Source organism: Oreochromis niloticus, linkage group LG3 (assembly GCF_001858045.2).
Source record: "Oreochromis niloticus isolate F11D_XX linkage group LG3, O_niloticus_UMD_NMBU, whole genome shotgun sequence".
NCBI lineage: Eukaryota > Metazoa > Chordata > Actinopteri > Cichliformes > Cichlidae > Oreochromis > Oreochromis niloticus.
Genome location: NC_031967.2, coordinates 62,898,693 through 62,914,280, shown reverse-complemented (window position 1 = coordinate 62,914,280; position 15,588 = coordinate 62,898,693). Strand labels below are relative to the sequence as shown.

Here is a 15,588-nt window from a genome sequence, read left to right as displayed (position 1 = left end):
GAAGAGGCCGGAGGTTATTAATGTTTTTGGAATTACTGGATTTATGATAATTCTGTTTCTCTCTGTTTGTGATTATAACGGGTATTGTGTATGTATTATGTTGACTGTGGGAGAGAGAGGTCCGAGTCCAGAGTTTTGTGTATTACTGTTAAAAGTGGAACGTCTTGATGCATTCTCAATCATCCAGGAAAGTAAATCTCCAAAAGTTGAATCTGTTCATCTGGACGTAGCGTTTTGTGGGAGAAACGTTTCGTCACTCATCCAAGTGACTTCTTCACTCTCAGCTGACTGCAGGTTTCCCCAAACCTTATAAACAGTACATTTGCATAATGACTGAGACCAGCCCACTGAAGGAACAATGGGCTGTGAGGTCAGTTCCTTAATCATAATTATGCAAATTCCCATGACCATTGATCAACAATCACTGACCAAAACCCACTGATCAAAGACCACTGATCAATGGCCATGAGTCCCATTCACAGAGAGTTGGGGAATGGCTGCAATCACAGCATTGTAAGATGGCGAAAGATGTACCCTTAGGCCCCCTCCTCGATTCAGAGATGGTCTTTCCCTTTTCACATTAGGCCTCCTTGACTCCGCGCTCAAACCAGCGTTCTTCCCTGTCCAGGATGTGTACATCCTCATCATTGAAAGAGTGTCCACTGGCCTGTAGGTGTAAATAGACTGCAGAGTCCTGGCCTGACGAGGTTGCTCTTCTGTGTTGTGCCATCCGCTTCGCCAGAGGTTGTTTGGTTTCCCCGATGTATAAATCCTGGCAGTCTGTTTGTGTCGGGGGACCCGATCCTTGGGGTGGACCAGTTTTTGGCGCAGCGTGTTTTGGGGTTTAAAAGCCACAGAGATCCGGTGTTTAGAAAAAATGCGTCTCAACTGTTCCGATACTCCTGACACATATGGGATCACTACAGGTTTTCGCCTGGGCAGCGGTTGTCCTTCTCTCCTCGATCGGCTGGAGCTTTCTTTGACAAAAGTCAAAGCTGGAAAGGCACCTAAAGAAAACTCCAGCCGATCCAGGAGAGAAGGCTGCTCTTCTTTGTGTACATCAAGATTTACTTTTACAGCCAGGAATTGAGGCTTTGGTTTATGTTACATTGGCTATGAAAAGCGCACATCTCTATAAAAATACCAGGGTTTTTGTGATAATAAGAAATAAAACTACAGTGAATAATTTCAAAACTTTTTTCCATCGTTAATGCAGTATATAAGTGGAGATTCAAATAAAAAAAACAAATAAGTCTATTAGGGAAAAAATGTATAAGAAAATATAAATGTAATGAAAAAGTACAATAAGCTGGTTGTGTTGGTGTGTACACCCCAAAACTAATACTTTGCTGAATCACCGATTGATTTAACCACAGCATCCAGTCTTCTTGGGTAAACACCTGTCAACAATTAAAGAGACAGTTACAGTGAATCGATCAAGTGTGCTCTGCTAGTAGGACTTTCCTGACAATTACTCAGCATCAGAGGAGTCTAATTGTTGAAAGGCATCAGTTAATTAAGAGAAGTACTTTCACAGGACTAGATGTACACTCTAAAAAGTAATTCATCAGGCCTTTTACCACCACTTTATTAAAGTGGTGGTAAAATGGCTGCAAGATAAAAATTCTAATTTACTGATTAAGATAGACCTTCTAAGTTGCTGACTTTATTTTTTGGGGTTGCGTTGAATTAATAATGTTGGTAATTACATTAAATTAATTTGATATGTAATTTGAAATTAAATCCCAATGTTAGTGGGTTCAAAATAAAATTCAAGTTGTAATTACTTAAAGAAATTGAATATGTAACTTATTTTTTCTCCACTGTAACTTTTGATTTCAAGTTCCCTCCCCTACCCACTTAACTAGCCCGGGCAAATTCATATATGGTGCATTGCTTGGTGGACTTGCAAGCTTATGTAAAAGACATTTCAAGGTAAGTAACATTTCATTTACAAATAACTGTTCTAACAAAGCAAAGCATTTGTGCTAGTCACTTGTAGTGGATTTGTGTACCATGTTGTGCTCATACAGTTAAGGAAATATTTTGCACTACCACATGTAGCTAATGCTAACCATTCTAAACTTTAGCACAGGAGAGGATAAGACTTATAAAGTTTCATTTGACAAATGTCTTCAGCTAGAGAGAGCTGCTGTGGCTAGGAAAAGCATGGTTAAAGTTTTGCTACACAATGCAATCTAATTTCGCTGGTTTTGTTTTTTAACATATCAGGTTGTGTGAAATATCGTTAATGTCATTCCAGTAGCATTATTCTAGCATAGGCTATGTGAATCTACTTAACATTAAGACTTTATGTAAGCAGTTAGTATAGTTATAATCTAGGGTCATTAATGAGTTGTTAAGTTGGTACACATTTTTTACAAAATGGGCTGGGAGTGCACAATGTGTAAATTTGAAACCTCTACAAAAACAGGGTTGCTAAAGCATTACAGATTACGCCATGGTTATGGTGGGGAATGTCTCTCTTCTCTTCACTAAGATTGTTTTTGTTCCCTTGGGGTAGCCTTAGATCACATCTATCATCTTTAACTAATGTATTAGAGCATTAATTAATGCAAAATAGCTAATAGTCTGCAAGATTTAATTCTTCTGTTTGTGTGGTCTACAGATAAAGGAGGAATTCAAGAGTTCAACCACTGTAAGCCTTGAATGGCTACACTTGACCCTAAAACTGATGGACGTCATTTTTCCAAGGGGTGGAGCTAAAGGAGTGAGAATCAGGCAGATCAAGTACATGCTTCTTGAGGTAGGACAACTATTTTGGGTAGCTTTGAAATGCACTTTGTTGGCAGTCACCCATGTAGTTTATACTCATACTTTATTTTTTCTTAAATAGCACAATTCAACTGAAATACACAGAGAAGTAGCCATCTGCTGCCTTATCACATACCTTGGAGAGAAGGAAGAGGACCTTTTCATGGAGTTTGGTGTAAGTAATTCAGCATCGTGTGTGTGTGTGTGTGTGTGTGTGTGTGTGTGTGTGTGTGTGTGTATTCCACTGATCATCTGAATTCATTAAGATTCAGTAAGTATTAAAGTCTAATGTATAATTCACTAACCTATTTTTTAAAATTTGCTTTACAAGGACACCGAAGAATTTAAGGCCAACCTTGAAAGGCAGGTAATGAAAACTGCCATCATCAGTGACCGGTACACCCCTGGATCTGACCATAAGACTGCAACCATTGTGGTGCGGGAACAAAAATCCTGGAGGGCCAGAATTTCCCATGGTGCTGTGTGTTACTCATGGGCATAATATATGCTCTCAATCTGAGCTAATGCAAGGATCTGAAATATGCTTTAGAAGTTTTTCAGAAGCTGTTCCTTGACCTTGATGGAACCAGCATTATGTTAAAGATGCTGACTCTGTTTCAAAAATTGTTAACTGTTTTGAATCCTGTATGTGTAACATTGATCTTAAGGGTGTTTGCTGCATTGTGTAAAAGAAAGATGCAAGATCTTGCAAAGTTTGGTAGGCACTGAAAGTTGACATTTATTGAACACTTGCTTGGAAGTATTACTGTAACAAAATGTTTTCTAAGTGGATTTTTTACCAATTGAACACATTTATTTCTGTGGTCTTAAATACATAAAAGCATATTGTTTAACTTGGCTACGATGGTACAAATCTAAATTTCTGGTTTATTTTCACTTTTTAAATATGAAGTGTTGAAATGCCTACAGTTAAAAAATAAAAAAGTTATTTGCTAAAAAAAATGTTGAATGAATTCATTTTTTAAAAGCTATTACAATAAAAAAAAATAAGAAAAAGCTAAAACGATGATAATAATGAAGAAAATCAGCAACTTAATATTTTAAATGATTAACTTTAAAAAATTGTTTTTGTAATTGCTGTAATTAATTACATAACACTTAAAAATCATTTTAAGTAATGTGGAAAAAGTAATTGGAGGAACATAATTTTTATGAGTAAACAACTTAAAAACATGTTTTTAAGCTACCAATTATTAAGTAAGTGGTAATTAAAATCACCTTTGATTATGGAGGAAAAGTTAATTCCCCTAACTCAATATAGTTTGTTGGTTCAATATAATTTCAACATAAGTTATCGTAACTCAAAAAGATTAATGGAAACTGTTGCGTTAATTTTTTTTGTTGAGCTTAAACAATAGTTTTTAGAGTGTATAGCATGGAGCACAGTGAGGTCATCAAAAAATAGAGAAAATGTGGGAAAACAATGACATTCCAAAGAACTGGATTTTCCTCCAAAACTGATGAAAGGAGAAGGTGGAAATTGCTTAGGGAGGCTGCCAGGACACTTACAGCAACACTGAAGAAACTGCTGGAATTTCTGGCAAGTACTGCTGTGTACTACATGCAGTGTTGGGCAAGTTGAAAAAGTAATTACTAGTTACTTCTTCAAAAAAGTAACTGAGTTAGTAACTGAGTTACAAGATTCTAAAAGTAATTAATTACTTGAAAAGTAACTATTGCATTACTTTAAAAATAAAAAACAACTCTGGGATCCACGTTATAATTGCCCAGTTTTTACTACTCTTGATTTTCCCTCCACATTTTCCCTTTAAAAACTATTTACTTTGCCTTGTTGGGTATCATCCTTTTCAGCACAACCTCACATGTCTGAATTTACAGTCATGTTTTCATTTTGTCATACTGTATTAACACAATTGATCTAAAATCAGACAAAAAACATAAAATCAAAGTAGAAAGTGTGATATTTTTTACTGTAACAACCATAAATATGTTTAATGAATCATATTTTATAACTTTAAATGCAAATATTAATTGTCAATTTTAAAATCCTATGCACAAGCTTTGCAAATAACAAAGTTATTTGCATCCATTTACCTTTTACCCTTTTTTTAAATAACCATTTCAAACTATTTACAGAACAATCAGCTGTTCTTCAATAAGATGCCGCACAAATTATTTGTGCCACACCAAAAAAATAATTTCTGTCCACTATAAAGGAGAACATCACAGCCTGATACCTGCAGGTCTGACAGCAGCAGGTGTATCACTCCTGTTTCTACCTGGAGACAGCAGTCGCCTCATTGCTCTGACACACAACACAAAACTATCCACAACACTACACACTAACTACACACTCCAAACACACTAAACGTCACAAATCTCTCACATCTCAAAACTCGCTCTCTCTCTCTTTTTCTGTTCTCTTTCTTTCTCTCTCTCTCTCTCACGGTCACTCCTAAAACAATTTTTTTTTTTTTGCTCATAAGCAGAGAGTGCTTGCTGTGCTGTCTTTAGACAGTAAACGTGATGAAACTATTGAGGGGAAAACACCGCTTATATATTGTTTATCATGACTCTGGTTTTACGTGGCCTATCAACACAATTTATAAACTGGTAAATATCTCCTTGTTGCTTTGTCTTTAAGTGGTCATGTGATTGACTTACCACGACTACTTTATTCTTCCTCAGTCAAACAGCAGCACTCATGCCATTGTTTTTGCCCCCTGAGCTCCAGGTGTTGTGCCAAAAAGTGATCGTGATTACCGTCCGCGGGAGCGCGCAGCTGTTTAAAGCTGTAGCGTCCAGATTACTTACAGCTACTTCCGTGCAGCTGATATAAGATGCGGTAAGCTGAACACAGCTTCAACCGTCTGTTTGTTGAAAAAAAGTAACGCGACCGCACTTTCTTGTTAGTAACTGTAACGGCGTTGTAACGATAGGAATAGTAATTAGTTAGATTACTCGTTACTGAAAAAAGTAACCACTGCCCTGGTCTTTATTTAAACATCAGTGGGTGTTTGTTCTTTACATTGGAATGTGGATGTTTAGGTCTGTGTGTGTGTGTGTGTGTGTGTGTGTGTCCATAAACGACTTCCCTAAACCTGCTGGTCTGGAAGTCCAGCAGTTCATCTAAACAAAATGCACTTAGCCTAAAACAGACATAGATACGTTTATCCTACCATAAAACAATAAAACAAGGTATGACCTCTCCCATGCTCCCAGGATATGGGTTTGAATACCAGAGCACCCTGGAATGCACACAAGGCCTACTAAAGATCCTATCACTACACAATCGATTATACACCTCTAAGCATATATGGAAACTTATATCATTAAAAGATTATACTGACTACTAAGTACAATTTTCCATTGACAAATGTAATCTCAGGTAGTCAGGTTTAAACTCAGGTTCAGTTATTCACTGAAAGTACCAACAGACTCAGACATTTAGAACAAACTAAGATCATCGGTGCTGGAGGAAATGTCTGCTGTGACTGCATCACTCTGCTCATCTTTGTTGTTCTTCAGCCTCTGCATGTTTACCTCTGCAGGTGAGTTTTACCTGTCAGGAGCTAAATGAGATTTCAATGACAGATGTGTCAGTGTGAACAGTGAACAGTGAAATCTGTAAGGAGTTATATTATTGAAAACTCTGTGTGTGTGTGTTGACCTGTTAAGCAGAGCTCAGTGCTCTCTGATCTGATCTCGACTCTCACTGGCTGTTGTAGAAGTGAACAGACTGACCTTTATTTTTATTTAACCTTTATTCATACATGTAGTCCCATTGAGATGCAAGAGAGATCTGTTCCACACAAACATATTAAAATTACAACAATAATACAAATACAAAAATAGCTAAATTTGTCTAATGTACACAGTAATATCATGACAAAAAAAATCCTAGTGATGATTTCACAAAAACATTTTGACAATCCTACCAGTGGCTGGACAAAGCTGGACTGAAAGACAGCACAGAGGCACTAATCATGGCAGCACAAGAACAAGCTCTGAGTACAAGATCCATAGAGGCTGGGGTCTATCACACCAGGCAAGACCCCAGGTGCAGGCTGTGTAAAGATGCCCCAGAGACAATCCAGCACATAACAGCAGGGTGCAAGATGCTAGTAGGCAAGGCATACATGGAACGCCATAACCAAGTGGCCGGCATAGTGTACAGGAACATCTGTGCCGAGTATAACCTGGAAGTCCCAAGGTCAAAATGGGAGATGCCCCCAAGGGTGGTGGAGAATGACCGAGCTAAGATCCTGTGGGACTTCCAGATGCAGACGGACAAAATGGTGGTGGCTAACCAACCGGACATAGTGGTGGTAGACAAACAGAAGAAGACGGCTGTAGTGATCGATGTAGCGGTTCCGAATGACAGCAATATCAGGAAGAAGGAACACGAGAAGCTGGAGAAATACCAAGGGCTCAGAGAAGAGCTCGAGAGGATGTGGAGGGTGAAGGTGACGGTGGTCCCCGTGGTAATCGGAGCACTAGGTGCGGTGACTCCCAAGCTAGGCGAGTGGCTCCAGCAGATCCCGGGAACAACATCGGAGATCTCTGTCCAGAAGAGCGCAGTCCTGGGAACAGCTAAGATACTGCGCAGGACCCTCAAGCTCCCAGGCCTCTGGTAGAGGACCCGAGCTTGAAGGACAAACCGCCCGCAGGGGCGTGCTGGGTGTTTTCTTTTTTTTATATGTATATATTTATAAATCAAAATATAGCTGATTTCATTTAAATGCAGTTTAGTTGAACAAGGAAGATGAAGGAACTTGTCCTTTTATATCACCATGGACGACTTGTTCCTGATTACCAGCATCCATCTTTTGAGAACTGGGTGGATCTGAAGGACAGACAGATCACTGATGGAGACGTGTCTTTGATTCTGAAGGATGTGACCACTGCTGATAGTGGAACATATAAGTGTCGTGTCATCCAGAGAGGCAGACAACATATGAAGCTCATCAGCATCATCTACCTCAGGGTTGGTCCTCCAAGTGAGTGAGGAGTTCAGTGTGTGTAGGATCTTTGGTTCTTTTCAAAAAATCATCTTTAAATTTATGGGGGACTCCACCATCTGCATGTTAGTTGCTTGTTACAGCAGCATTGTTTATTATATATTATACAGTAAGAGGAAAAAATGTCAGGTAGCCACTGGTTGTGATCGTAGCCGGCTCCTTATTAACACTTTTCTGTTTGGCTGGGTTCATTTGTTTTAGAATAAAGGTTCTTCTTTTGTTTCGACTTGCAGAAGGCCGTGGTGTAGATCCTGTTTTCTTCAACACAGCGGACTCTGCAGCAGAGGTACCTGACTCACAACAGGACACTCTTACAGGCACAGGTACATTTAAACAACTCTTTCATTCGTTCAACTACTTGAACATTACTCAGATCGCTTCCCCAATGTGACTAATTGTTTTTCTCCTCTTTCTTTGTGAACGCTGAATTCAGTATCAGCTTCAGGAATATTCCCCTCTGAAACTCTACAGTGTGAGAAACTTGTTTAAAAAAAGTTTGAACTGGCGCTGCTCTTCTCTCAGGGCTGCACATTGACAGTTTCAGGCAGGTTAAATTAAATACAGCTATTTTAGCTCTCATATGAAACTTTGAAATCACTTCTCAAGAACAGAGAAAGTCACCTGCCGACACACACACGTAGCAACAAACACTACTGGACCAGTTTGACCAGAAAGCTGAGAGACACATACCTCTTTACTAATCACACAGAACTGCTGAGGATCCAGTTCTCTCACATATTTCAAAAGGCTAGGTGATTATTATCCAGCATTACAATCTGTTAGGGTACCTGGGTCATTAACCCAGTGGTTTCAGTTTCGTACCTTTTATTTGTGTTCTCATCTTAGTTTATTATTGTGAAGCTTTTGGGTTCTGTTTTGCATTTCTATTTCCCCCAGTTCTTCTTGGTGTGTGATTATGTAGTTCTTAAGTTTTGCTTTTCATACTCCCTCTGTTCTGTGTCTGCCCTGGTCTCACGTCTCTTGGTTTTGCTTCCTTTGTCTCGTTAGCCCTGATTTGCCCCAGCTGTGTTTTCCTCCTGTCTCTCATTCCCTGATTGTCGCGCTGTGTATTTAAGCCTTGTGCTTCTCTGGGTCCGTGTCGTGATCTACCTTCATCTTGCTGTGTGTTCGGTCTGTCTGCTTAAGGTTGTTTTGGATTCTCAGTTTTGTTACTTTTTTGAGTTCAGCATTAAACCTGTTTTGAGTACACATGTCTGCACTTTGGGTCCTCCATGTCATCACTCATCCCTGCACACAGTCTAGTCATGACAGAATCTGAACCTGGAATAATTTCTATGGAAACTGGACTTTATTTAAACCTTAAATTTAATCTCAGGTAGTCAGGTTTAAACTCAGGTTCAGTTTTTCACGGAAAATCCTGACAGACTCAGACATTTAGAACAAACGAAGACCAAACTTTGCTGTTAGTCAGCCTCTTAATTTTTTAGCATTGCAGGTTAGTTTTACCTGTCAGGAGCTAAATGCCATTTCAATCACAGATCAAGATAAAGAAACAAGCAGAATTATTTAATATTGATTCAGTTTATCTGTGCATGTTTATTGCTTGTGTATGTATGTAGAAGAGTGTAGAAAGGCTCAGTGGTGTATGATCTTCACTCTAGCTGTTGTAGAAGTGAATAAAATGACCTTTAACCTCTCTGCTCTGTGTTGTTTCTTCTTTCAGATCACAAAATCATCACCGCTGTGTCTGGACAGGACGTCACTCTGACATGTCGAGCTCAAGCCCACATCATCATAGTTGTAGAGTGGAGCAGAACTGACCTGGAAGATGAAGAACTTGTCCTTTTATATCAGCATGGACGACTTGTTCCAGATTACCAGCATCCATCTTTTGAGAACCGGGTGGATCTGAAGGACAGACAGATAGCTGATGGAGACGTGTCTTTGATTCTGAAGGATGTGAGACAAGATGATGCTGGAACATACGAGTGTCGTGTCATCGAGAGAGCTGGAAAACCTTTGAAGCTCATCAGCATCATCAACCTGAGAGTTGGTTCTCCAAGTGAGTGAGGAGTGTTCAGTGTTTGTGAGATCTTCGGCTCTTTTAGCTCTGCTGCCTTATTGCTCTTTAATGGCTCTTCATTCAGTATCACTGGGAGCCTTCTATTTTAGCCCAGCTGTGAATGATCTGTGTTGGTAAGAAGTGTTTGAATTAGTGTTTTCACGAAAGCCTTATTTTTATGCATTTACTGCTGCTCAGAAGAACACACATGGGGTTTAAAGCCTGGACAAAGACAATCTGAAATCTGTTCTTCTTTACGATGGAAAAATGTCTGAAAGTCACTGCCAGTGATGTCAGCCAGCTCCTCATCAAAACGTTTGTTTCACTGGGGTCGTTTGTTTTGGAATAAATGTTGTTCTTTTGATTTGACTTGCAGCAGGCCGTGGTTCATTCAACACAGTGGATGGTGCAGCAGAGATACCTGACTCAAAACAGGACACTCTTCCAGGGCCAGTGAATAACACCTCTCCTCCAGCTACAAGTAGATATGAGCAGCGCTTAGAAGTATTTTTTTAAATTTGTTTCAACATATTACAATTTTAATAATTCTGTGCTCAGCTTTGCTGTCTCCAGTATCATTTAAATGCAGCCAGTTTCTTTTCGGATATTTTTATCACTTTTTTCCCCAACACATCTGCATTTAATTCCAGATCCTTGTCTCTGTGTTGCTCTGTGTACCTGGCCTGTACCACCACAGTCACTGTCATCACAGTTTCTGCCCTCCTTTCTTTCACACAATGTTGTGATCCTAGTCTTTGCATGTGATTGGCCAGATGAAAATGAAGATGACATCAAGTCATTGTGAGCTGAGATTCTAGGTTCATCCAATTGTCACAAGAAGTCACCAGCAGGGACGGTACTTGTTGAGAGTCCGAATGGAAAGAAGGTGTTTCTGACTCTGGAGGTGTGGAACATGACTCAACTTATGCACCGACCAGAGAGCATGGGTCAAACGGGTGCAAGGCGGGGTGCAAGGGGTCATCGGTGATGGCCTTCTTTTCCATGAGAAAGGAATATATGACAATGGCCTCCATGTGAGGCAGAAGGCAGCCAGTGCTTTTTGGGTGTGGTTAATTGCCCTCTGCACAGCCTTTCTGTTCTCAGTTGTGGCCCCTGTGTACCAAATACCAAAGCAGTAGAAGAGCATGCTCTCCACTGACGCACAGTAGAAGACCAGCTGCAGCGTCTGGTCTGGGTTATTCTTTCTCAGGACACGGAGGAAGTGCAGCCGCTACTGGGCCTTCTTTACCAGCACGTTGGTGTTGTGGGGCCAGGTGAGATTGGCAGAGATGTGGGTGCCTGACTATTGGAGCGTTTGGGGCCAGTTGATGAGGAAATATTTAATCAAGGATCAGGTTGAAAGTGGTCCAGTTTCATGGTAAAAATGTCTGGGATTATGGTGTTAAATGCTGAGCTGTAGTTCACGAAGACCATCTCCATGTAGCGCTTCCTGTGAGTGCTATAGGTCTGTAACCATGACCAGGGTGCTTGGAGGGGCATGTTTTATTGTTTTGTCAGATTGTCCTAGGTCATGGAGGAGTGTCAGTCTGTAGGACTGCTTGATGTATTTACATGGTCCAGTGTCCTAACCCCTCTGGTAGGACACTTAATATTGGTGGAATTTGGGGAGTATAATTTTCACACATGCCTTATTAAAGTCCACAGCAACACGCTGGTTGCTCTCTGCTGTGGTCACACCTTTCCTTACCAGAATCTTTGTTGTGATCCTGGTGGTGTAATATGCAGCTTGGTAACTCCACCTAGGCATTGGGCTTTTCTGGATGGAGCCGAGATTAAGTTACAAACAGTAGACGACACTAACAGACAAAAAACATTACAGTAAATTTCTGATGAGTTAGAAACACACCTATTTAACAAATATTTTGATAATGTTCTTGTGCATTGTGTTTCTGTGTGCTGTTTTTAATATCAATGTTAAATCACTTTGTAATAGATTCTTGTCATAAAGTGCTACATTAATAAATTTTACTTACTTATTTCACTCACCGACCTGACAGCTGACACCCCACATCTGTTTCTTACCTGCAGGTCAGCCAGGTGGAACCAAATGGCTGGATCTGTTGGAGGTTTATGTTGGAATAAGTGTTCTAGAAGCTTCTTTTGTTCTTATTGTTGTTAATACAATTATTACAGTTGTTGTTTGTGTTATTTCACTTATTGTTTGTATAAATAAAAATTAAACGAGCGTTCATACCTGTTGGAGCTTAGACAGTTCAGGCCAATATTTTACTCAATTACATCAGGCCATATTTGAGTATTTGTTATGATCTTTGAGTTTCTAGTTATAATCTTCATTATTTTATGTTATAATGTAATATGCTGTGCTCCATAAATTAATCCTGCTTTGTTAATCTTTTGTGTTGTTGTAAAGTGTTGATAGATGTCGTAAAGGGGGTGTGTATTTTTTGCCCGCATGTGGGGGGGAAAAAAAGGTTAGGCTAGCAAGCAGGACGTGGAGCAACAGTTTTCTGACCGTCGCCGTTTAATGTTGTTTTCGTTGTAGCATAAATGGAAAGTGAACGGAGCTCCCACCGGAGGCATTTGTTTTGTATTTTTTGGTTTGTACTGAGAATAAATGTTTTGCCCTTTTTTCCTTCGCCTCGTTTTTGCTACTGGAACGCGTCCAAGCGTTTTAACAAGAGCACGAGTCAGAAACTTTACGTCCTGCAGAAGCGGCAAAGAAGGACCGAAGGTTGCCGCTACATTAGTCAGAAAACTGCTCCGGAACTGAGAGGATTACGCACACGTCACCGGCGCACGGAGTTAATCGGCCCGCGGCGCGGCAAGGGAAAAACGGGAAAAGGCGCTTTACCAGTGAGGACGTTAAAGAGGATGCTGCTTCAGTCTTCCCGTGTTTCCCGGATCCTTTCGGCAGTAAGAGAGCCCCGCATCTGAAAAGTAAGATGCTGTGCCTGCTTTAAGGTTTGTGAAAATTCCTGTAAGGTTAAGAGGTACATGGCTGGTGTAAAGGATTAATTGCATTGAAAGGTTTGTGGCAGCGCAATTAATATGGAGCAGCCGGAAAAGAGAGTTTCAAAGCCAACCTTTAAAGCACAAGAGGAAAAGCTTCAGCAGCTTAAAGTGACAAGGAAAACCAAGTTGGGTTATCTTACTAGAAAGATAAAAGAGATTGAGGACCTTATGGAAGATGATGGCAATTTTGAGGAAGTGTCTGTTAAGTTAGCCACTGACTTCTCAAAAATGTATACTGAGTTTTGTGAAAACAACGATGCAGTTAAAAATCACTTGACTGAGTCAGAACTTCTTCATGATCAGACACAGTGGTATGAGCCAAAGGCTAGCTATTTGAGAAGTTTTGTGGAGAAAGTCGAGAGATGGTTAAAAAGAGTGGAAATGCAAGTAGATGAAGCAAGAATGATTGATGCTGAAGTTGAGCCTGCAGACAGTGCTTCAGCGATATCGTCCAGACACAGTAAAGCCCATCGAAGCAGCCGAACCTCTTCTGCTGTGTCTTCAACCACATATTCGGCCAGGCTAAAGATTGAGGCAGAAAGGGCTGCTCTGGTAGCGCGTGCGGAAGCCTTAAAGCAAAAGATGGAGATTGACAGACAAGAAGCTGTTCTTAAGGCGAAAAGGGAGGAATGGGAGTTGCAAACAGCTATTGCTGCAGCTAGTGCAAAGCTTGAGGTGCTGACTGTGAAGGAGCCAGCCCATAACACTTCTGCTGACTTGGTTAACGAAATGGCTGCCTGCCAAAGAGCTCCGGGCCAAAATACTGGGGCCAGTTTTGGTTTCGTTCAGCCAGAACATGGAGATGTTTATTGAAAATGTGAGTCGGAAGTAATGCAGGGCTCAGAAAGGAGTAGCAGGCTTCCTCATCCATTGAGTAAGAAGGATAATAGACAGTCTATTACTAGTCAAAGCAGAATGGCTGATGTTAAAGACTTGTTGAATGTCATGAAGCGACAAAACGAGATTACAGAGCTCCTAGTAAAGCAACAGAAGGCATCCACTCTCCCTCCTTTGGATGTTCCAGTATTCAGTGGGGATCCACTGGAGTTTGGGTTTTTTATGAAAGCATTCGAGCATGGGATTGAGGAAAGGACAGACAGCAATAGGGATAGGTTGCGCTTCCTGGAGCAGTTCACTCAAGGGAGACCCAAGGTTCTGGTTCGTAGCTGTTCGCACATGCATCCTGACAGGGGCTACGCTGAAGCCAAGAGGCTCCTGCGCAAGCATTTTGGGGATGAATATACTATTGCCTCAGCCTACATTGAAAGAGCTCTAAAATGGCCTGTAATCAAGCCAGAGGATGGTGATGCACTGACGGAGTTTGCTATGTTCCTCACTACTTGCTGTAACACAGTAGACAGCATGGAGTACATTGAGGAGATGGATAGCCCTACTAATATGAGAACTGTCATCTCCAAGCTTCCTTTTAAGTTAAGGGAAAGGTGGAGGGGTTTCGCCTGTGACATTCAAGAACGCACAGCAATGAGAGCTAGATTCGCTGATCTAGTCAGTTTTGTAGAAAAGCAGGCAAAGATTGCTTCTCACCCATTGTTTGGTAACATTCAGGACACCACTTTGTCAAGTGACAAGGGCAAACCAAATGTACGCAGAGAGAATGCTCTGAAATTCAAGGAGAGGGAAAGCATCTTTGCTACTAATACGGCACCTGTGTCAAACAGTGCTGAGCAGACAAAGAGGGAAAGGGAAAATGTAGGCTCTACAGGTGGAAGACAGTGTCTTTTCTGTCATAAGGGAGGGCATAACCTCAATACCTGCAGACTCCTCAAGCAAAAGCCCCACAGAGAAAAGCTTGATTTCCTCAAATCAAAGAGTTTGTGTTTTGGTTGCCTATCACAGGGGCATTTGAGTAAGGGTTGCCAGCAAAGACACACGTGTGAGACTTGTTCTCAGAAACATCCCACCATTCTGCATAAGGAGCAGTACTCTCCTCCTGATAGTGACGCTAAAAGTATCAGGGAACCAGCAGCAAGTTGTTCTCCAGCAGCAGGCAGTGAAACATGCGGTTGTACCGGGGCTGGCGAAGCAGTCTGTGCGCTTTCAATTGTGCCAGTGAAGGTCAGATGTTCAAGGAGCAACACAACAGTTGAATCGTATGCATTCTTAGACCCAGGAAGCACTGGAACCTTTTGTACAGACGAGTTGATGAGGGATTTACACGTCACAGGAAAAAGGTCCAACATTCTGCTCCGCACCATGGGAAAGGAAGCGACAATCAGTACTCATGTCATTATGGGTCTCGAGGTCAGTGGTTTGGATGAGGACAACTTTTTGAAGATTCCCCAGGTTTTCACACAGGCAGAGATTCCAGTAACAAAGGAGAACATTCCACAACAGAGCGATGTGGACAGATGGCCTTATTTGAAGGAGGTTCAGCTCAAGCAGATTGATGGAAAAATTGGTATGTTAATAGGAACGAATGTACCAAAGGCGCTTGAGCCCTGGAAGGTTATCAACAGTGAGGGCAACGGCCCATATGCTGTAAAAACTGCACTAGGCTGGACGATTAATGGATCTCTGCTAAGAGAAGAGGGTATTGCTCAAGGAGCTGTTGAGTGGCCACCGGTGATGGTGAACAGGATATCGGTGACAAAGCTAGAGGAGCTCTCGCAGCAGCAAATGAAGTATGACTTCCCTGAGCATGAGTTGTCCGAGAAAATGGAAATGTCAGCCAGAGACAGACAATTTATGGAGTCTGTGTCACTGTCAGTGAAGCAGGTTCATGGTCACTACACCATTGGCCTTCCTTTAAAGAACAAGGGGGCTGTATTTCCA

The 15,588-nt window shown here is 41.1% G+C and overlaps 1 protein-coding gene and 1 long non-coding RNA gene across 2 annotated transcripts; one reads left to right on the top strand and one right to left on the bottom strand.

Moving 5' to 3' along the window:
• Positions 1 to 7,358: 7,358 nt before the first annotated feature.
• Positions 7,359 to 12,024, top strand: LOC109196601 (uncharacterized). The gene is made up of 5 exons (XM_025905809.1): positions 7,359 to 7,757; positions 8,012 to 8,101; positions 9,463 to 9,801; positions 10,178 to 10,282; positions 11,851 to 12,024. The coding sequence occupies exons 1-5, from the start codon at positions 7,523 to 7,525 to the stop codon at positions 12,000 to 12,002; spliced, it is 921 nt and encodes a 306-aa protein (XP_025761594.1). The 5' UTR covers positions 7,359 to 7,522; the 3' UTR covers positions 12,003 to 12,024.
• Positions 9,512 to 11,851, bottom strand: LOC112846343 (uncharacterized). Its single transcript, XR_003219276.1, has 3 exons — positions 11,510 to 11,851; positions 9,726 to 9,927; positions 9,512 to 9,647 (listed from the first exon to the last, which is right to left on the bottom strand). It is a non-coding gene; the product is annotated as an uncharacterized LOC112846343 (long non-coding RNA).
• Positions 12,025 to 15,588: the final 3,564 nt, after the last annotated feature.